The sequence below is a fragment of the Apteryx mantelli genome, chromosome 3 (genome assembly GCF_036417845.1).
Source record: "Apteryx mantelli isolate bAptMan1 chromosome 3, bAptMan1.hap1, whole genome shotgun sequence".
NCBI lineage: Eukaryota > Metazoa > Chordata > Aves > Apterygiformes > Apterygidae > Apteryx > Apteryx mantelli.
Window position 1 is genome coordinate 35,036,097 of NC_089980.1, and position 23,804 is coordinate 35,059,900.

Here is a 23,804-nt window from a genome sequence, read left to right on the forward strand (position 1 = left end):
GGTCTGCTTGGAGGTGGGCCAAAGATGATTTTAGTGGCTGTAGAGCCATTTGCCTTCGGAGTAGTGAGCTTAATAGCTGGTACCACTGCCTTGCACAGAGTGATGAGCTTAGTTCTCCACTCAAAGACCTTGCACAGAGCTCCATTGCACGGTGTAGGCATAGGTATAGTATTTCCTGTGTTACTTCACATTTTCCAGAAGTGTTTGCATTGAAGCAGCCATCTCTTTCCATTCACGAATATTTGTGGGAGTAACTCTGAAGCTCACCCAGACTGCTCCTTAATTGGATGAAATAGTTATTAATGAGGAAAAACTTAGGCAGACTCATGCTGCTCAGAATGTTTTTCTCAAATAATACATCTTGAGATGTACTTCACCAGACTTTATCCTCCAAGGATTTTGTCATCCCAAATCTTGTTCATGTTATGTGTTTCTAGAGTTTTTTCTGGGAACTTTTAATCTGTACATGAAGCAGTAAGTCTGTATTCTTTCCACCCAGCTGTCTGTATTATATTAAGAACCTTCTACAATAGCCCTGACTGGTACCTGCTGTGTTAAGCATTGGGTTGAGTATCCTTAGGAGCACACTGCTGGCTCAGTAAATGCAACATGACATGTCATAAGGCACATTGCCTTTGGAAGTTCAAAAGTTGCCCAACACAGTATCATACCTCAAACTCCCTTCATGTGTGAACAAAAAATTCGTTTCTACCAGTGAGGGGGAAGTTTTTATCCCTGCAAAACTCAATTTGAGTTAATGCATTTTGTAATGACTTTTTTCTTTTTTTTTGCTAAAGTGATATGGCATTACACTTCCCTCTATACAGTATTTCTCTCACTTGGAACATATAATTTGTGCGGGTTTTTCATGAAATTTGCCTATCAAAAGAATGATCTACCCACTAGAAACAATCCTTAGGCTGGCTTTTATCTACCATTTTCTGTACTGCTGTGCTGTTAATTTTACTGTCTTAAAAACCTGAGGCATTATCGTAGTAATTCAATATCCAGCAGAGCATGTCACTGAGATGAAAATGTTATTTTCCTTCAGGTATTGCGAAATAGCTTAAGTTAGTATTGTGGCCTATGTATACATATAATATAAAATTTCTACTCTCTCCCCACACATTTATTTTTATAAGAAGAATGAAAGTAGTTCTTAAACCCTGTGTAGTAAAATAGGATAATTGTGTGGCTCAGTTAAGCTATGCACAGGAATTGATCGCCTAATTTCCTCTTCAGGTATTGCAGATATGCCCAAAGGACATGAGAGCAGATATCTGTGTGCATCTGAACCGCAAAGTTTTCAAGGAGCACCCGGCCTTCAGGCTGGCGAGCGATGGGTGCCTTCGAGCGCTTGCCATGGAGTTTCAGACAGTTCACTGTGCCCCGGGAGATCTGATCTACCACGCTGGCGAGAGCGTCGACAGTCTCTGCTTTGTGGTTTCGGGGTCTTTGGAAGTAATCCAGGATGATGAAGTCGTTGCTATATTGGGTGAGTTTCGCAGCTTATATGTGCACTGTGTGCTGGTACAGATGACTAGAGCATTTTTATAGCTGCTTCTACTCAAGCACTTAACTCATTCTTAAAAAGCTTCAGTCAAGTTAGCTTTGAGGCATATTTTCATGAAATTGGCAGCTTTATGGTGTTAGATGCTTACTGTCTGGAAAAATTGAAACGGGGGAAAAATACTTGCTTGATATCATGCAGGAACATTGCCTAGAGTTGTTGGCTTGTCCTTCCTGTTCCTCCTAGGTAAATGGGAAGGGCAATTATCTCATCTGCAAATTGCTTCAACACTGTTTTTTCTGGTCAGTGGAAGCTTTACTTCAGCATCAGGATTCTGGTCATTCTTGAGGTTCTCTCTGTCTCGCCTCATCTCTTTCAGTTAAAAATTCCACCTAAGACTTCAGAAAACTTATTTTTAAAGTGCTCCCTTCTCCCCCATGACAAATGTTTAGGTTTGTGGAAATTTTTCCAATTAGCTGTATTTAAGAACTCTTCCTGAAACAATACTCATCTCCCAAAGTCAAACTAATATTAAAATTTAGAGACGATTTATTTTAACTTGGAATGACAGTTTTAGGTTGGGGGCATTAAAAAGAAGTTGATAGTGGTGTGAACAACGTTCTGAAGCACAACTAGGAGAAAAGACTGTGATAGTCCAATAGATGTAGATAAATGATGAGGTGGCTAGAGCACTGAGAAGGTGATATTTATCCTTTGATTCTGTCAGGCCCTTTTGTGATAAGGTAAATCCTCACGGTGGCTTAATCCAGTATCTGTCTCTCATAGCAGCCTGGAAAAAAAAACCAAAACAACTTGGTAACCTTAATCTTTCTGAACACATACCACGAGATCTCTTAAGAGGAACATCTACTGGAAAATGAGGGGGCTAATAAATATGCAGAGCTCAGTTTTCCCCTGCTTCTGAACAGAACTGCATAGACAGTACAGGGTCAATTTAGTGTCCTGGAGAGTCAAGTGCATGATATTTTGCACCACCAAGAAACTAAAGGTGATGAAAGGTAGGAGGATAACTGGTTCTCTTTTGTTCTGGAATCACCTGTGTCGTTCAGTGCCATATGATACTAACAACTTCTGCTTTTCTAAGTTGCGCATCAAGAACTTACTACTTTTTGCCTTGTTGAACTCTCATGAATTAACGTGGCAAATGTTAACTAAGGTTTCTCAGTTTCTGTCATCTTTTGTTGCATAATCCCTCCTCCCATGTACATCAGAAGAAAGCCTCGGGCTTGCTGCTCCATTTAATCTGTGCAAATTAGTTTAACAGGAAAATTAAAAGGTCCTTAACAGGAAGTTGAAATAGGTTATTTAAAATGTCCTTTAATGTCATAAAATTCCTCCTCATCTTTGCTAGTACCTTCTCTGTTTTATCATGAAGTCCAAATTAGAGAACAGTCAGCCTAGATTCCTGAAGAAATCAATGTTAAGAAAAGCTGGAGCCCTAATCTCTGCTGCTGTAGAATGATGGCTACACGTAAATGAGGCCAATCCCTTGGTGTCTGAATGAATAGGATAATTTTATGCTATTGCTGTTCTCCTGGGACAGTAACTATTGATCCTCTTCTCTCCATCCCCTTTATTTGAAACTTGGGGTCAGCTCCCTGGCTTCCACTAAAGCTGTTGAGCTCTGTCATTTTCTTCGTGAATCTGGTAGTCTGAGAGGAAAGTCAAATGAAGTGGTATCTGTGGGGTGAGATTTCATTTTGGATGTATGTGTGTGAAATCTTTTTTGTTTCAGTTCCTGGTCTAAGGAATCCCTTTCCGTCCCCACACATGTGTGCATACACTCTCCCCCAGGTTGTGAAACCTTCCATGGAGGTTTCTCTGCCCTGTTAAGAAACAATGTGCTTAACTGAGTTTTTTTCCGTATTCTGAATCAGTGGGACTTTTTTCTCCTTCAGCATTATATAATGCCCCATTACTGAGCGATGCTGTAGAAGCTGGGACAGGTTTTCTTCCTTAACTTCTTTGCATTCTTATTTTTCTTATCAATAGAACAACAACAATACATATTTTTAAAATTTCCTGTTAAGCTAAACTTATAAAATGCTTGATAAAAGCACACCAGATACAACAATGCACTACAGGGAGAAAAAAAATTAGACTCTACATTGCACAAGAAACATGATTGTTGCTGATCATTCAGCCAGAACTGCCTATGCCATAAGTTTTGTTTACCAATCAAAGCTAAACACAGCTATGAACATCAGGTATCTAACAGCAATCCACGTGAGGAATTCTGTAGGGTAATTTTAGTTAACAGATACGTCAGAGTGACTGTAATCTCCTCACAGACATTCTTGAAATAAAAGTAAAAATTAACTGCATAAATTATTCAAGGTGAATTATTTGCCCAGCTTTAGCTGTCACTTAATAAAGCAGCCTTTGCCATTTGCCGTAGCCTGTGTCTTCCTTACAATGGAGAAATAAATTGCATCTCTAAATTAGTCTGGCTGCTCTATAGCATTACATAAACCAAATGCTAACTGCACTTAATCCTTAAAAAAAAAAAAAAAAAAAAAAAAAAATCCAATTCACATGAAATGCCTTCAAGTTCTGAAATCATTTAGACTTGTAGACCTGCATATAAAAGTGTATTGTGTAGCTCTGGAATTTGGAGTAGATTGTGTACACTTGCATAATATCCCTCCAAATCAGTTCTATCTAATACTCAAGTGACAGGTGTATTCTCGGTTCAGGCTTACATTCTGATAACAGAGCACTGATTTTGATTGACTTGGATTAATGCACATATTGAGTTAGAAGAAATTGCACACAGATTGGAGTGAAAAATTGTACACTTTTTGTGTCACCTAAGATTGCATTGCCTGTTCATTTGACATAGAGACAAACACAAAATGAGTAAATTTCAAAAGTTGAATTTCTTTGCAACATTTACAGTAAAAGATTAAAGAAATTGACAAACTTTGTATTAAAGTTGATGATTTCCTGGGATGAAACACATTTTGAATCCTATACCATACTTCTAGTGAAGTCAGGAAATTAGTAACATTCATGTAACACAATAGTTAGATCTGATATTTCAAAGAAACAAAGAACAAATAGGAAAATAGGAAGTAACTTGCCTCTAAGTTATTTATGATTCATTCTATGATAAATGGGACCAACAGAAAAGCAAGACATAGCGAGGAAGGCCACTGTATAACTATGACTTTCTATGTTGATGAGTAGATGTATGTGGGTTTATGTAGAAGTGAAGATTAGCTAGCAGGAAGTTACTTGGTTCAAATACAATTCAGTTTTCTGTAGTTCACTGTTCTTCCACTTACACCATTATTATTGCTTAGGATAAAGCGCTGAGGGGCACTCAGCGCTTTATGCAAAATAGAAGCAAATCACAGAATCCCTGCCCTGAAGACAACTGAAAGAAGCATAGGTCATGCAGTACTTCCATTAAGAGTCTGTTTTCAACTTTGCTTTGCTTTTAACTTTTCTAAGCCTTACCTATCTGTACTGATGCTGCTTTATCCATCTGAGGCTGACTTATCTCTCTGAACCTCTCTTGCTTAAAAACCTAATCATTTATCCAAATGTGGTTAGGGAAAATGTGTTGTTTTGTCACTGTTAGAAACAATCAGCCATTTACCCGCACTTCATTTGGCAGTCTCCTGGGTTCTCTGCTTTGGAACGGACTCTTCAAGCTGAGCCATTGGCCGTGTTTGAAAACCTGCCCATGTCACAGACTTTGGAAAAATTAAAAATTGCTCATGCTCGGGAGAGATTTGCTAGAGTTTAATTTAACAAATATCTCTTAAAAGATTTTGCCTGTATTAAACATGTTCCAGGCAGGGACTGTAAGAGCTCACTGCAGCTTTCCTTGCAATGTGTGTGGGGAAAAGGGGTCAGACTGTAGTAGGGGCTTGAATTAAGCCTGCATAGCTAGTTATTGTTTCTTAATTTAGGAGAGTTTGAAGACCTAAACTGTCTTTTAATTTACTTTTTGTGTATTTTACACTATAAAGTTACACATTTCTTTAGTGAAGCATGCGAAAATGTATTGTTGCATATCTCGGCAATGTAAAGAGGAACATGCAGTCACTGTAGCCAGAAAATTCCTATGGAAAACGGCAAGTGAGTTTTGAAGGAAAGGTTTGAAGGAAGGCTTGTGATACTTGAGAAGGGTGTTTTGGGTACCCACAGTAGCATGAGATACAGTTTAGAACTCTAAGAGTCAGGAAACTGTTAGAAGTCTATTTGAGCAGATGATACACCATTGCTAAGGCAAATAGGGTAGCCTTTCCTGAGCCTCTGCTTTGCCTTTTAGTCTGAGCCTCTCCTCACCATTGCTAGAGGAAGTGCTGGTTCTTGTGTTATGTCTCCAATTGCATATGTGCATAGAAAATTTAAGAAAAACCTGTAGAAAATCACTGCATAGTAGCAAAATTAACTTTTTATAAGTATTTTCTTTAAATACAGGTAAAGAGTGCAAGAGAAGGCCTTGTTAGAAAAGGATTTATGTGGTTTTGATATGTATGTAGAAATATCTGAATGATTGAGAATGCTATTTTTCACCTTACTACAAAATAATGTGTAAATCAGATATGCTTGACATAATTGAACTCCAAGATTGAATAGAAAATCCTGCTTTTTTAGGAAATCTAAAGGAAGCAAGTGATTCTTGGAGCTAGGTCCAAGGTCCAATCCTCTCTGCTTGAAATCGGGATGATCTTTGAAATTTAGGAAAACATTCAATTGAAAAAGCTGGAACTGAGAAAGGAAGGAGAAGACCTTAGAAATTAAGGTGGCAGGTTTTTTTCTAGAAAGCAGTGGGGAAAGCAGTGTTTTGTCCTTAAATTTTCAGACTACTGCAAAATTTGTCAAATAATTGCTCCCAGAGGATCCGAGCAGCAGATCTATGCTTAAGGGAGTTGTTCATAGTTGCTGAACTGGTCTCGATGATCTCTGCAAGGGGGCCCTCTACAGATGGATAGCAAGACCGGAGGTTAGTTTTACAGAGTTGATTAAAGACTGGGAGCCTTTAAGCCATTAGTTAACAACAACAACAACAGCAGCAACAGCAACAACAACAACAACAACAACAACAACAACAACAGACCTTGAAAACATAAATGGTCTTCAGAGCTGAGTAAACAGATAAATATAACACTTACTAGAAGGTTTAGTTAAAAAGAAAAAACAAAACCCATGCACAAAGCAGTTTATCCCAAGTCTCACATCTCAGCTGTGCTGCATTTATGATGTTCTCATTTTCCTTATTTGAGCTAAGAGCTTTCAAAGGAATAAACTTTTTTGCTGACTTTTGGTTTAGCAATGAATATTAATGGTCGCATTCCCTTTTGTACCACAATGGTGTTAAAATTATGCTCTGTGACCCTGTTTAGAGATCAACTATCAATATTATTGGGAATAAGTATGATATCAAAAGTCAGTAGAGAACTTTATACACACACTAGGTTTTCTCACAGGAGACTCTCTATAAAATTTCTCATATTTCAAACAGGCAGATAAGGCTTTCCTCCTTTACCCTGGACAAGAGTAGAGGATCCCAGTCACATGGGCAGGTTGGGTGAACTGTGGGTAGCTTTTGAGGTGTGCTGATTTAAACCATTGACTGTCATGGTGTAAATCATCCAGAAGGCATAGGAAGACCTGAAAAAGAGGAAGCTTCACAACAGATTGATTAATGCAGCCTCACAGTTCAGTAAGGCAATGACCGTTCCCCTTTGTGTACTCTCCTGATTCAGTTCCTGGCAGGCTTGCTCTGAGTGTGCTACCATGCAGTCACACAGAGGCATGCCTATGGGTTTTCTGGTACGCCTGTGGAGCTGGCTGATTCGTAACTGAAAATTGCTTGATAAATAATGTAAAAATATTATTTGCACAGTGTGTGTGCTGGTCCAATATATTCCGTTTTGAGGGGCGCTAGGTTCACTGTATGAAGTTAAGCGTGGCAGAAGAGATTTTTGTTGCACTGTTGCACCTCGTGGCTGGGTTGACTGAATCCTGCATTGCAGCAACAGATTGAGGCAGACCTGGCTGGCTAAGGGTTAGGGATTGGTCCATTTTGTGCTCTCCTCATTCTTGAGTTTCTTCTGTTTTTAAACCAAGCTTATAGGGCTTAATGGATCCATTAGGTTTGTTGATCTGGTATTAGTCTGAGATATGCTGTAGCTATCCTCAAGAACACATCCCTGAGTTTCTAAGTCTGTCTCTAATACTTGTCTGCTATCTTGCCTTTGACTAAGTACTGTAGCAATTTATGCTTTTTATAGGTGAGAAAATGATGATGAATGTAAAAGAAGAAACTGTCTGGTTAAGGTAGGCTGTATGCCCAGCATGACCTTGACTGAGATGAATTAGGAACGTTGTTGTGCCAGCACCGTACGCTTCTCAGCAAGGAAGGGAGCCTATATGTAAGGCCTCTGCTTTGTTCAGTGACCGACACAGAGCAGGATCCTGTGCCAGAGTGTAGGCAGAAGTTTTAGGGGCTGCGCAGAGATTGGTTTTACTTCACTATCCCCGGAAAGCGGTGGCCCCTTACCCCCCATCTTTAAAACTTTCTGAAGAACTCCACGAGGAAGCAAGCAGTAATACCAGCAGTTAAGCAAACAGATGTGGTCAACAGGACCACAGCTGTCTGCAAGCAAAAAAAGCAACCTTCACTGCCATGTATCTGCCCTCATGTCTACTCTCTATATGTGGGTCAAAAAATGTCAGTGATCTTTTGATCCATAGGGAGGAGACCATGGACTTTTCTTACCTCACATGGGGCACAGTTTTGCTTTCAGCTGGCAGGTTAAGTGAATGAGATAGGAAGGGAAATCAAGGCAGTGATCTATTGTGAGCAAGGAAAATCACTGCCTGCCCCAGGGACAGTTTGCTGTTGCTATCTATTCCTTTTGCTGCTATCAGAGCTGAAGGAAAACAGCAAGACGTAGACATTACATAGTTATGAGAGTATGCAGTAACTCAAAACAGATTGGTGTTTGCAAAATGAATGTAAAGAATAGGAATTTGTAGTCTAGACCTGGCTGTCTTATTCACCACTGTTGGTGGAAAGTGGGATATATGGCTTTTGGTGGGAAGGGGGATCATAGGATGCACATAGATTTATGCTAGCAAAGATCACGTGCAAGGTGGAAGTGAAATTTGGATGTCCTTAAGGTACATGTATTTTTTGTTGTTGTTATTATTATTTACAAAGCTATAACATTGACAAGATTGGACTCTTTGTGGATTTAACATGATATTGAAAGAGAGCTTAGTGTGCCATGTTTTATTTCAGCAGGATATTAAATGCTCCATTTGCTTTGTGTGGAGAAATTCCTGCTGATTTAATTTTATCTAATTGCAATCTTAAAGGAACATTATAAGAACAATTGTTTGTTTTCTTTGCAATTGATTTAGCTTACTCATTTAGCCATGAGCATTTAATTCAGATATAGATAGACACAAGAGGCTTGATTCAGATTTTGGTGGGACAGATTTGCATCCGGACAGGGTAGAGCAAATTGTAAGGGCAACTGCGCCAGTGGGATGGTTTATATTAGAGGAGAGAAAATAACACCTCAGAAGTACTGTCTGTCTGAGACCTTCTCAGTGGAACAGCATTGCATCTTCCACACAATTGTGTAGAGATTGCTCCTCAGCAGGCTTGAAGATGTTGGATAAGTTAATTGCACAGAGCTCATGCTGCAGCGTTTAGATTGCCCCAGTATCTGAGCTAACTCAGGTGTCCATAAATTAGATTGCTTTGTGTGTAACTGAGTTTTCAGAATTTAACTGTGTTTAGGGGCCTGTTGCTGTATAACAATGAGCCTTCATAAAAGTTACTTACTTCTCTACTTCATTTTTCACCCATGTTTTAAATTCAGGTGTGTCTGACTTTGTTTTAAAAATGCCAGGCTGCTGTGCTCTTCGTCTGAAGAACAGATGTTAGTAGAGTTTTCTCATAACACACAGTAATGTGAATAGTGGTTTGCTTTGAAAATGGAATGATTGAAATTAAAATCCAGCTTTGTCTTCAGTAGTTGCATCGTGCTCTTTCTATTTGTAATGTTTAAAGCTGGTTTATTCAGACTGACATATAGGCAGGTCAGACAAGTAGGAGGTTTCTCTAAAGCATGTTTGGTGAATGTCAACAGAAGGAAAGGTTTGAAAAGTCAGATTTCCTGAGCACATATCCAAGCATATGAAGAAGAGCATAGAAGTAGAAACAGTCTAAACTTTCTAAAAGACACCATCTAGCTATCTATAAAAGAGGTCTATGTTAATATAAGGTTTTAATTTCACAGTGGACGTAGGAGCAGCACTAAAATCTCTTTATTGAGGAATGACTTTTTTTCCTAATGGTGTTTTAGGGGAGGTAGTATTCATTATTCCTGTGCTAAAGACACCCAGAAAATGTAGTATGGATAGACAGCAGGAGCTGGCTAGTTTGAGAGTTCAGCCAGATATTATCTGTTCAGTGTCCAGCTCCTGGTAGAGTGTGAAAAGTAGGAATTGTTACAGGCTCCTGTAAGCTGGTATCTACAAAAGGTCTAAGACTGGAGCTGTGCAGTAGTAATAGAGATTTTTAAAACAATTGATAAATTACTTGCTGGAATACCTGGGGAGAAGGGGAATTTACTGTGGGTAGAGGCCTGGGTCAAGAATTTCAGCCGGTTCATAGAGGTTGGGTTCAATTTTTGGAACTTAAAATTAGATGAAATTTTGTGTGGTTTCATGTTTTATTGTGGAAAATTGGTACCGTTTTGCATAATATATGCCTGCTGCTTTTAAATAGTGTGATGCCACCATGCACAGAAGAGTTCCCCTTTTGAAGAGGGTTATTTTTGGCAGATTGCTGGCAACAGTGATCCATGGTGCACACGGATCACATATTTATAACATCTTTTATGGTAGCTGTTGAAAAACAAATACAGATAAAAGATTCAGATTCTGGTGCAACCTTATAGTGTTTTGTGAATAATCCTTGTAGGACCCAGCTGACAATTTAAGACTGTTCTTCCCATCATGGTAAGTAGTGAAATATAATCCACTCTCTATTCACAGAGACAAATACATTAATTATAACAATAATGGAAATCTTAAGAGTAACTAATTCATGTCATTGCTACTCATCCAGTGCTCTATAATAAATGATTTCTTTTTTTTCTGTACGGTAGTGTGCTTCAACAAAGGCAAATTGATGCAGGTTGTTTGCAAAAATGTTGACAAACAGTCTGTTTTGAAACCCGAACAGATACATTGTGATTCTATGAATGCACCTGGCAAATCACTGAAAGAGTAATTTTAATTTATTATGTGTAACACTGCCATAGAACAGGAAACTATTTATTGAAGCAGAACTGTTCCCTTTGTGACTTCAGTCACAATACCTGTGGCGAACATAAGATGTCGTACATATATACGGGGATTTTTCATCCTGAAAGAAGCTGATGGACTAAAATTATGGGACAGCTCTGTGTGCTTATGATTCTGACTAGCTGAGTTGCTTTATGAATATATATAGTTCAGCACCTGGGCGTCCTTTTGTCTGTGCTCTCTCGCTCTGCTATTTCACTGTGTCAATGCGAGTCAGGCCAGGAACCAGAACCAGTCTTGGCGGTATGCTTTTCGCATTAAAGCTTGGAGAAAGCAGTCTGCACAAGAAACAGAACTGAGCTTCAAGGAGATATGCAACTGTCTATTAAAGTTAATATTAGCATTGTGTTTATTGTGCATAGTATTAATACCAGTATTGTGTTTTAGTAAACACTGCAAAGAAACTATTGGGAATGCAAATATGTCAAGTTACTTGTTTGTATTTGTCCTTAGGCCCTGTTCTGTAGCTGGAATCTGATCAGACTGTATGGCTAAAATCTTCGGTGCTGTGTCCAGGGATCTAGCAGAGCGATTAGGCGTATGCATGAAACCAAGTACATACGTTGCCACAGTGGTGAAGTAGCTCTTCCTTCTGAATGAGGCTGTTCCCATTCTCATGGTATTCTAAGTGCACATACATTGCTAGATCAATGATTTTTTTGTTGGCAAGGCTCCGGGCCCGGCTCTTCGATTGCTTTGAGACAAGTTCTGAAATGAAGTAACTACACTTTTTGCGTACATGCACGTGTGCACATCCATTCTTACCTCAGCTACCAGGCACACTGAGGATTTTAACATATGTACACATCTCATATATTTGCTTCATTATATGTGTGTACTGCCAAAACTATACCTGGTTCCTAGCTGTTTGTTTTGGCAATGTTTTCTTGGAAAAGCTGTTTATCATTGCTCATGTAGAGTTTTTGTTAAAATAGTATTTCGAAGATTTTGGCTGTCCCACTGTCTTAGGAATAGTGTGAAGTTGGCAAATACCATCTCTGCTGTTGTCTAGTGTTTGCTTTTGGCTTGCCTGTTAATGTATCTGTGAAGATACTCTATGCGCTTTTTGTCAACAAAGCAGACCTGCAGAAAACCTCTCTATCCAGTTGTTTTGTACCAGGAGATGCTGGTTCTTCTGGATCCCACAAGAAAGGCACAAACTTTCTCAAGACAGTTAACTATTAACATCCCAGAGAAGATAATAGCATGTTATATAATCTTATATCCCTTCTGATGCTGGGAACCCCAAGCTGATACAGCATCAGATGGAGCTCCAGTCAGTCCATGGTATTGTGGTCTTTAGTCCATTAGTATTGTGGTCTTCAGAGTTTTTATAAGATTTTCTTAAAAGTACTGTGGCATAAGAAGAAAACGTGTTGCTTCACTTCAAGATTTAGTACCACCTCCAGGCTCTTCTGTTATGATTAGCTGGCTAAGTTCATCCCACATCAAGAGCTATGTGCAGCACACTACAGTCCTGGTGGTCAAGTGATGTGTGCAGTACAGTATGGCACAGTACATGCCTGCGCCTACTCAGATCAGCTGCTGTGTGGATCACTAACTGTCCAGTGTACAATAGTATTCCGGTTTGGACCACGACACCAGTCAATCTCCAAGTCTTGTATTGTTGTCTTTGAAAAAAGAGGTTATTCTTTGTGCTTTTTTGAAGCGAAGAAATGTTAAGATCAAAGTATTAGTGGGCAGCCCAGCTGGGTAACAAAACTCTCATTTTTTTGCAAAGTGAAAATACTGAATCTCCTTCAGGCAAAATACAAATACAATACAACATAAAATTTAACAAAGGCAACCCATATTTTAACTTTTGGTTCAGACAAAAACAGAGTATTAAAGGGATATTTTATTTGAATGCCCATCCCTTTCCATCTTTTGCATATATTGGCAGTTCTATAGGCTGTGTTATATGAAACAGGTCATAGATTGACATAAGCAATTGCCTTTGTAATATGCAGATGAAGTATAACTCACCAAGTTAGGAGAAAACATAGGTTTTAAGAAATTAAATGCTTCCATGTTTCCCTCTGGGTCTTGAAAATTCAGAATGAAATACTGGGGCAAATTGACTAATCATTTGAATACAAATTGGAAAGAACTTTCAACTTTAAAATTTCAGCTCCTATTTCAGTTTGCTGGAATTAAAACAAATCAGTTTTAATTTTTCTGAATTATAGATTGGTGACTTTCTGTGACTATTTTGAGCAAAAAGTTCATTTCAGCATTCATAGATATGAACATGTCAGTCTATACATACTTACATTTAAAAGCTGCTAGTGCAAATAGCATACAAAAAGGAAAATGTGTTAGAATCCATTTGTAGCTGGCCAAACAGTAGTAGTCATTGCTTTGTATACATACATTTACGCATTTCAGGTTCGTGAGAAAGGCATGGAATCATAAGTGCAAAAGCATAGCTGGTTTCTGTAGCAATTGTTGGCAGAAGAATCATGAAGTCGGCTATAAGACTTATTTTGTTTTCGGTGGGACTGATATGTTGGCTTTTTTTTTCTCTAAGGTGTTGAGGAGGAAAAGTGTGATTAAAAACCTTTGGTTAATGAAGAATAGTACATTCTCAGCAGTGCAGCTGGTCATTCACTTCTCATTACGTGTCTCAGGATGACCTTGCAAAGTCTTAAGAAAAATCTTAAAGCAGCAAATCAATTTCCTTTATCATCTCCTGCCAGCTGTACTGTGTTGGAGGACCAAACTACAGGCCATTCAGTGACTGTCAACTTGTGTAATTGATCTGTGAGACAGATACTGCATGCTCCCTCTTGATGCCAAATTGCTTGTAGTTCTGTTTTTCTGGCTGAGAGTTATTCACTGCCTAAAACAAAGCACTGTCAAGAGGAAAATTTACTTTGCTCTGGTGCTTCTAATTTCCTTAAATCTTTCTTCTCTTTGTAAAATGTGAAAATTCAAATTGCATGTCTTGTTCAGAAAAGGAAGAGTTGAGTGAAGAGGGGAGAGGGAAAGATTTTCAATTGAAGCCAAACAGACAAGTGGTAATTGCATAGGGGGGTTGATCTGCCTCTTGCATCACTAGCTGTGAACACTAGGGGTAAAGCCACTGTCCTTAATGGAATTATGCTTGAATACAATTGGTATGACCCTGTGATATGGATTAACTTCAAATCCTCTGGTTCTGTTTAAACCTGTTCAGGAGGAAAAAATAGTGCAGTTCAGGCCAATTTTTTGGTTTGTTTGTTTTTAAATTTCAGTAGCATTTTAAGTGAGCAGTTACTAGAATAGAGAACGACACAGAGAGAATCTGTGCTTCTGTCTACAGCAGTTACCTTCCTCTTTGGAGACAGAGAATGAATCCTGAGGTCTCAGATCGATGTGGCTGTTTCGGTGAGCTGCACCAAGAATCTGATCGCTCAGGTGCGGCAAGTTGCCAGTTGCTGTGGATGTCCGATCAGCTTCACAGATAGCAGTATTTGCTATCACGTGGTTTCTAAGATATGCTTAGTGCTGCATTGCTGCTGAGGTGCCATCAAGCAGTGTTTAGTCATCCTAACTGATCTTTGAGTCATGTTGACACTATGTCATATCAGAATTCTTCTATGGTTCAGATATGCTGACGAATACAGGTCTGGAAGGAGGATTTCCTCTTCCAGTTATTGCACGTAGTTTTGCCATATAACGCTTTCCATCAGCTGCTCAAATTCTGTCTTAAAATAAAACAGCATTTTGGCTCTATTTATTGGAAGGCTGCATCAGAACCTTACTACCCTGCTATCTGAAAACCGTTTTCTGATTTTGACCCAAGATATGCTGACAGCCTGCTGCACCCTCAGTAGTCTGATCTTTTGACTGAACAAAGGACAGTCACGAGGCCAGATGCTGGTGTCCACTGCTGTAACAACTATTACTATTGACTTGAGAATGATTTTAAGATAAACATTTTGTTTGACATGCTGAAAATCCACAGACTGGTGCAAATCAGTCAGGACAAGAGGCAATGGGCACAAATTGCAGCACCAGAAATTCCATTTGAACATAAGAGAACACTTCTTCACTGTGAGGGTGACTGCGCACTGGAACAGGTTGCCCAGAGAGGTTGTGGAGTCTCCATCCTTGGAGATACTCAAAACCCAGTTGGACATGGTTATGGGCAACCTGTTTTAGGTGACCCTGCTTGTGCAGGGGGTAGGTCCAGATGATTTCCAGAGATCCCTTCCAACCCCAACTGTTTTGTGATTCTGTGAAATCCTATTGAAATCTACACTGACTTTGGAAGACTTGCCTCCTCATCTCACCCACATCCATTATTAGGATCACACCAAAACTGTATCACGGCTCCCAGACACCCAGAACCTGGAGATAAAATAAGTTAAGTATTGGTCAAAATATTTCCTATAGAGTTGTATTTTCTGGGAGTAGGTTGGAATATCTTCTGTCTTGTGTGCTCTTCAGTGCTTCTTGTTTGTATTACTGAAGGAAGTAAGTGTTGTTTTGGTAAGCACCTCACAGCAATACAGCTACAAAACATGAGCTTGGTTCTGTTCTTGTACAGAATCAGCAAAACAATTGGCTAAGTTACAATAATATCTTCATTACTGAGGCTGCTTTTAGGAGGCAGAGTGGATGTGGCTTGACCTTTTGCCTGACTCAGACTGAGTTTGCAGTGGTAGCAGTTAGAGAAATTTTATCTTCACTTTTAAGATGAAAAGCAAATTTGCTATGGAGAAGAAGATTGGGAAAGAATAAATATGGAAACACAAAGTGCTGGTTTTATAAAATCACTCTTCAAGGTTTAAGTGTATCAGGGTTTTGGGACTTGTTATTATAATTAAAACAAACAAGCAAACCAAAAAGGCAGCAAACTACTTGGCTTTCCAATGCATACTGAGCTGACGGTGGAAAAGATCCTCAGCCCACAAATCCAGTGGGGAGTATAAATGATTGATAGTAAAAGCTTAGATCATCCACTTTAAGTGTGACTGACAGATCGTGTTTCTGGCAAATGTCTGGAATGCAGCGAGCTGCGAATGAGAAACACAAAGCACTGACAAACAAATGGTCATCTGCATTTTCCAGCTTTTTAATCTTTCTTCAGAGGTAGGGTGAGATGCACAAGGGCTAGAGTTGCATATAAAAAGAGGCTTTTATCTCAGGTTCTCTGTTGCTGCCATTAGACTTTATTTTGCCAAACACATTCTGACATGTTCAGGAGTCTCTCCTTACTCTTCTTTCTTTCCAATTACAGATGTTTTTCATAAAACAGACACTTAATCTGCCTCCCTTTTTTCCTTCTTTCGTCCTGTGTGATTGATCTTACTTTATGGAGAAAATGTAAACAAAGGGAGATGGTATGCGGTTCCTTACTACGTGTTGGAGGACAATTGTTCTAATCCCGTGCAGATACTTCTGGGCAGAAATTTAGCTCTTGCTAACTGAAAAGACTGCCCAGTGCTGCTTTTTTGCCATTATTCTCTAAATGTCAAACACAAGTTTTCTTAGAATCTGACAGTCCCAATTGATGCTTTAGGTATTCATCATTTCAAAAATATACTTGACTGAAATAAAGCAGTGTGATGCTTGCACAAGTGCCTTGCTTTGGAAATCTAACCCTAATGCAGGATTGACTTTTGGACTAGGTCACTGGCTGTTAACTCTGTTAACTTCAAGGAAATTGTTAATGATAAAAATCAGTTCAACATCTTGTCCATGGCTGTTTTTTAGCCTGTTTTGTTTCTTAAGAAATGAGGCTTCTGTGATCTGATTTGGTTTTTGGTTCGCCTGCTGCTTTTATCTGTTTGGCTGGGCTAACTGGGCATCTGGCGGATGCAGCACGTTCAGGTGTCACTCCTTGCAACAAATGGGCAGCAAGGAACAGCAGGAGGGACAGTTTGGGGGGACTTGAAATAACAGGGGGAAACTGGGGCTGCTGTCATGGGTGGTGTATCTGGTAGAAGGACACAGCTGTGTCCTGTGTTATGTGAAAAGCAGAATTAAGTTTTTGAAAGGGTGAGATCTAACTAACCTCTGCTGCATGCCACTTCCTATGTAGGCTAAGCAGGACCATGGTGTTTGTATTTGCTTTATATTAATTAGTCTTCATGCTGCTATAGGGCAGTAAAATAATTACTGTCATTTTAAAGTAGGGAAACTTGTCTGGAAATATTAAGAAGGAGGCTTAGAAACAGGAGCTGGAATTCCTCTCACTTCTGCTTGCACTACCAGCTCTGACTGTCATTCATCAGTGATGGCACGTTTCTATACTTGATAGATTCCAGAGCATTAATTAAAACAGTTGCTTAGCTAATTGCCTGGAAGATTGCAAATAAAGCATATTTATTCCAAAGGCAAACAATCCACTTTTACCCAGTGAAGCATATCAGTTTTTATGGTGCCTAAAAATTGTTTCACTTCAATTTTGAATATGTTGTGTATTTGTCTAAATGCCTTGTGGATGTTGGTCCATTTTAAGTGTGTGAAAGGCATCTTCTTAGGCCATTTTTAATGTGTCTATTGAAGAACCGTATGCTTAACTAGATGAGAACATGTGAAAGGTCAGTGCCTTTAAAAAAGAAAGGTTGCTTACTACACTGGAGTACTGCGCTACCACCATGTTCACTGATATGCAGCCTTTGTAGTATTTCTGGACATGGGCACTGTCCTCTGTAAAGGGACTAGAGGTGGAAGAGAGGGTATCGTTATGGTGCCTTTGCCTAAATCTGTGGGAAAAAATGTGCTTATGGAGCAGGTGGATTCAGTGTTTATATGTATTTAAAATGGAAATACAGTCTACACTCCTCCAAAGAGTTCAGAGAAAAAAATGACTCCGGGGGGACTGCACAGGGGTTTTGTGGAAGAATGGGAGCACACTGTTGTGGGCCACAGCTCGTTGCACTGCAGTGTAGCGTACCGTAAGGCTGATAGGCACCTTCTCCTCAAAGAGAAAACACCGTCTAATGGAAGAGGTTATGGAAGGGTGGAAGTATAGCTTGAGGGCTGGCATGGGAGTTCTGGGTTTAATTTAAAAGTTTGCTTGACCTCTTTATTCATGGTATTTCTCTTGACTTTCATATAGTACTTGACTATTTATTTAGAGAGAAAAATCTAGAAGGGCCCAGGTGAAGTCAACAAACTAATACATATTTTGATGCTTTGACTGTAAGAATTGCTATAGGCAAAGTATTGCTTGTAAGAAAAAGAGTACCATCTATCTGGTCCATCTCTACCAGCACCTGATAAACGCTGCTAATGTATTTTTCTGTTGTTTTGTCTTAATGGTGATATGCAGGGGTGGCATAACACAGTCAAGGTTTAAGAGAAAAATACTGTTCAAAACAAGAATAGCGTAGTCATTCATTATCAAATAACAACTGAATATTCTTATCTTGCTCACATTTGAGCCCAGCCTGAGCTGGGGGATAGCCAGTGAAATCCCTGCTGAGGGCTGTTGCCCAGGCACATTTTGATATACTCCACCTGTGTTGTAGTGCCCAGATTGGTGCACAAGCCCTCAGTGCAGTAGCCCTCAAACTCATAGAGACGGGCATGTGACAGCTTAGGAAAGGGCACACAGAGAAGGAGGTTGCCAGAAAATGGCCGTATTTTCTGTTTTCTAATGCATAACATGTACAGCTCCTTGTTTTGTTAGTACCATCTTGATGATAACTAACCTGTACTCTTCTTGTTTGGTACAACATTGTTATCTTAAGTTTCTATTGCGTTGTGTGTGTGCACACAACTACTAAAGATTTTCTGTTGAGAAAACAGCTGAAAAACATTAGAGCTACCACTGATGTGAGAGCTGCTATTTTATACTATGGACTATTCTGATGATGATCTAGCAGACTAGACCAAATTTATCATAATATTGATGTACAGTGGTGTTTATTTCAGCCTGGAACTGCACTGATGTATTATACAAGATAATTTTATTGACAGTAATGGGTAATTATTAGCCAGATTAGGAAAGCTCAGCAACGTAGATGTAAGAAACAATTCCTTTGCATGTCAGCTACAAGAAGAAAGAGAAATAACATTTCCTCTTAATCTCTTTGAAAGGGATCAGAAGAGAAACATGAATCAAGAAGGAACTTCCTTTCCTGATTTTTGTTAGAGAGAAAACTTTGCTGACATTTAAAGGGAAATGTATAATTGTCATATGACATGCCTTTTAGATTGTGGATTTACCCTTTAAAATTTTGCTGAGTCATCATAATTAACAAAAAGACAATGAAAGAGGATATAAATGGAATATTTCAAGGACTTTTTCCCCTAGGCTTTTTTTTTTTCCTGATTGTGTAAAGTAGAAGAACCTTGACTTCATAAATAACTTGTGTGTTTTTTTTATATTTTTAGTGGAAATCATACCATTATTGAAAACAATGCTACTTTTTTTTTTTTTCTAGGCAAAGGGGATGTTTTTGGCGATGTCTTCTGGAAGGAGTCTACCCTTGCCCAGTCCTGTGCTAATGTAAGGGCTTTGACTTACTGTGATCTTCATGTGATTAAAAGAGATGCCTTGCAGAAAGTGCTGGAATTCTATACGGCCTTTTCGCACTCCTTCTCCAGGAATCTCATTTTGACCTACAACTTGAGAAAAAGAGTGAGTAGCTTTGATTTTAACATGTTATATAAACGATCACTTGTAATGACTGTTTGTATGAAAAAAGTGAATTGCCTGCATTCTGGCATTTTATGTAGCCTCTTGTAAGAAGTTTTTTCAGAGCTTGCCTAAGAGCCATTGCTTGAGTGTGAAGCTAAAAGGCCATAAGCGTATATTCTGATCAGCGCTGCTTTACAGGGAGCCGGGCTGTGTGTGTGTGAACAGTATTTTACATCTCTATGAAGTGGACGGGTTTCAACATATTTGTAAGCTGTCATGCAATTATGATGAACAGTGTTCCTTACTTTCTGCAGCTTTAGTTTGTAAGGCAAATAAAAAGAGAGGTGTTGCCTGAGGTTACAAGGAAAGTGGAAGGGAAGGCATGAAATCTAATGCTTGGCAAGCACAGTGTAAAGGTAATACAAACATGACTGATTCTATCAGGAGCTGGTTCTTTTCTTATCAATCACATCTTGGGATTGCTTTGCTCATCTGATTAGTGTTTCCTTTTTCTTCTCCTTGATTTTTTGCCTCTTAATTTCTTCCTGTGTGCAAGTCCAAGGTATTATGTCAAATGCGAATCATCATAGAGTAATATCCCATTTTAAATTCTCTGTGTAGTCTTCAGTGAACCACCACTGTAGAATTTTATTAAGACTGTAGTAAGTATAATTCAGTTAATATGATTTGATGATGTAATGTAGAAGACAATAGCATTACATTGGAAATAAATAATTTGGAGCAGTGATACTTGTTTTAAAGAACATTCTAAAATAACAATACTTCAAATTAGCTAAAAATATATTTTTGGAAGATTTTGTTGTTGTTGTTGTTGTTCCTAAAAAGAGTTCTCTGTGGTAACTTCCAGGTGCCAAGTAAGTCCTGGATAATTATACCTGAAAAAAAATAGAAACCTTTAATCTTTAAAGTCTTGTTTGTAAAATTAGACTTTAAGCCTAGAGTATTGATTCCTTGTACCTGTAGTAGGCATACCAAAATTAAAATAGTGTAATAATGTTTTCTGTCTGCATATGATATCAATATCAATGAATTTAGCTTTTCAGTATTGGTCAAGTAAGTATATATTATCCCCATTTTGGTCAAAAAAAAATCAAAGCTCTGGTAGCAAATCGATGCAACTGAAAACTAAGAAGCAAATTTCTACTTGAGGTTTTCCCCATAGGACATTTTATTGATTTACTGCAGCAGAATGAAAAGAGGTACAGCTGCAAGAAGATTAGCTGACACTTGCTGGTAAAAACTAAGTTTAAAAAACAGAGACTCTCCTGGTGTTAACTAATGTAAAAAATAAAAGTAATGAAAGATGAAGGTATTGAAACCATGTGACGCATCAGTGTAACTGACTCTGGCAGGTTTTAACATAACACTATGGGTAATGTGGTAAGATGGTCTAAGAACATATCAGTTTACTTTTTTTTAATCACTAGAAATAACTATCTTGGAGGCCTGGAAGGAGCAACTCCCTTAAAGCTCACAGTAAAGCTAGCAGAATTGCATCATTTTGGCTCTGCTCTAAGCCAAAAGTTCCAATTTTAGAATCAAATGCCTAATTCAAAAGTGAGACTCATTCCTTCCATGTTCATCAGCCTAGCTTTCCCCAGCCTGTGTTACAAAACACTTTCCAACAACAGTATCATAATTCGTGCACTGTCAAGCTTTTTCATAAAACATTTAAAATAAAAAGTACATTCTATGATAGCAATTTCCATCAAGTTATTCAAATAATTGGATTTTAACTGGGTTGCATTCAATGGAAAAGTGGTGTTGATTGGTAATGGAAGTGAGAGTTTGATGGTTCTAGGTTAGCAGACTGTAGTCTTATTTATTTTACTGAAAGAAGACTGATTGCAATCAAAATACAAATTTTAAATAATGAAAAGAATGTATGCTTTTGGAAATACACAGAAGGTATGATGCTTCAGAGATTTGGAGATAAAGCACATTAGAAAGCAACTTTTTAGAGTTTGAAGTTTAATCTGGTTTAAAAATCTGTGTATTTCGTATAGAAATAGCTCCACAGCCTGTCACTTCTAACACTTCTAGTTTATTTCTGCCAGTGCGGTCTTGTGGGATTCAGATGAACTGGTACCTTCTGAGTTGTGTTTGTGGTGTATTGCATATCCTTCAGAATGGAAATATCAGAACTGCACTTTTCGTTTCAATAACAAGTCTCATCACTGACTCTGAAAGTGTTCGACTTGTTGAAGGGTAGATGTTGTATCTTCATTCTAAATATATTCATACAGATTCCAAGCAAATTAAAAAGCAGCTTTGTATTTATTTTTTTTCCCCCCTGAAGGATCTCTTAGGTATATTTTAAGAGTTAGTTATTCCTCTGAGGTGTCCCCATCTCCAGGGTGCAGGTGTCCTCACTTGCCTGAGGTGGTGAGCTTACTGCGTAGTGCAAGGTGCTTTTTAGGCAAGTTTCCTTTAGCTTAAGAGAGCTCCAGCCCTGGTTCTCTCCTTGACCATGCTCCCGTATTTCCTGGGCACAGGTCTCCTGTGGTGATCCTTTCCTGGGGTGGGACTCCCTGGCTCAGCCCCTTTGGTGCCATGAGCGGGGCTGAGCTTATGGGTGTCCCCTGCCCTTCCTGGGCTCTGGGTCCATTCCCTAATGGTTATGCCAGCGTGCAGGCCCTGTGAGGTACCAAACCAAATCACTCTTGACCTTAGCTAACTTGAGAGCTGGATTTAGGCAAAGTAGCAGGCATCTTCCCTTTCCTGCCTCTCCCTCTTTCTACTGTGTTGCTGCTCTTACTGCTCCTGAATGTGCTTTGAGCTGAGCTGGGAGTGCAGGACTCTCCCGTTTGTGTGTTCCTCCTTGTGCCCTCCCTAGAGCAAGGCAGTGGTTGTGCGATGTGATTTCTGAGGACTTTGCAATCCGGGAGGTCCCTTCCAGTGCCCTGTCCCTGGCATGCTGGGCTCCTCAGTGGCTGTGCTGTGAAACCAGTTTCCTTTCACTCGCTTTCTCTGCAAACACCAGTGCAATATCCTCTCTTCTCAAACTGTTGCTCGCCTGTCAGGTCATTCCCCGAGCAGTTTCCTCAAGTGATTACAGTTCCTCACAAAGTTATTAGATGTCCAGTTACCTCTTGCTGGAGTTCGGACTTAGACATCTTTTTATTTTTCCTCAAGGAAAAGAGAAAGGAGACCTTTACTTAACTCTTTCTGCCACCAGTCATTGAAATTTTCATCTAACCAGAAGCAGGGGGAGAATCAGCTTTTTCTTCAGCATCCCTAACATCTCGAAATGCGCTCTGTGGCTGCATCTCAGCCTTGTGGGTTTTGCAGCTGAAAGGAGGCTGATGCAGGATTTCTTGGGGCGCTTCCTAGTGTACCAATGTTGTGAAATTAAAGCAGGTCAATGTAACATTTGCTTCTTTTTTGGAATCTTGCATAGGATCAAAGTAGGGACACAGGGCTTATGTAGGATGATCCAGAGACAAATTCACCCTTATGGAGGGTGCGCTAGAAGGAAAGGAAGTGTTACAAATGAGGTTTGGAGAGCAGCAGGATTTTCTTTTCCCCAACAAATATTAAAACACTTTGGGTTTCCAGCCTGGACTTCATGCTCCTAGTTAGTAGTACTTTAAGAAAAAGGGGAAACTTGCATGATATCTACTTGTCGTTTTCTTTTTCTTGTGAAGGCACCTTCTGGAGGAAAGTGAAGGGCCTTTGACAGCATTTGCAAGCATTCTGCTTTTGGCAGATGCTTCTTTCCTTATGTATGTGCTTCGTGACCAATATTTACTTATACTGAGTTGTACCACAGTGTATTTGCTCAGTTCATTCTGTTGCAGCCATAAATGATGTTCTAGCTCAGATGATCAGTCGTGCTATATAAAAGCGAGAACTCTTATGCATAATTTATTAAGCTGAGATTTCTCTAGTAAGCCATTTTAGCCTGGATAGATATTAAACAACTGATTCTGAATGCTTTGGAGCATCATGACAGAAGGGGCAAGTAGTTTTCCCGGCAGTTAAAATTTGTGTCCTGGAATAAAAAAAAGGAATGCAGGAGAATGTAGGTACATTATTTGGAATTTTATCGGACTGAAAAGAACGGCAAACAACACTCTGCATTTTACAAAGCAAGCAAGCAAGCATGATTTAGTGATTTAAATCCAGAGCTCCCAATCAGAAGATCATTTTGTGGAAGTGCAGTGATTGCAACAGAATAGTCTGTCTCCCTTCCAGTGTAAGACAGTTTGGTTTTGTACATTTAGTGGTGTGCTTATTCCATGCCATTCCAATTGTGTGAGTGGAAAGGGTTCCCACCACCTCTTTCTAAAAGCTATTTTAAAATATAATTGTGCTTTCCTGTTT

The 23,804-nt window shown here is 39.1% G+C and overlaps 1 protein-coding gene across 1 annotated transcript in view; it reads left to right on the plus strand.

Moving 5' to 3' along the window:
* The window catches only part of KCNH1 (potassium voltage-gated channel subfamily H member 1), a 189,541-nt gene that overhangs the window by 94,751 nt on the left and 70,986 nt on the right, over window positions 1-23,804 (plus strand). The window contains exons 9-10 of the mRNA XM_067294701.1: window positions 1,243-1,495; window positions 19,261-19,457. Of these exons, the coding sequence (XP_067150802.1) occupies window positions 1,243-1,495; window positions 19,261-19,457 (450 nt within the window). The remainder of the gene's footprint in view (window positions 1-1,242; window positions 1,496-19,260; window positions 19,458-23,804) is intronic.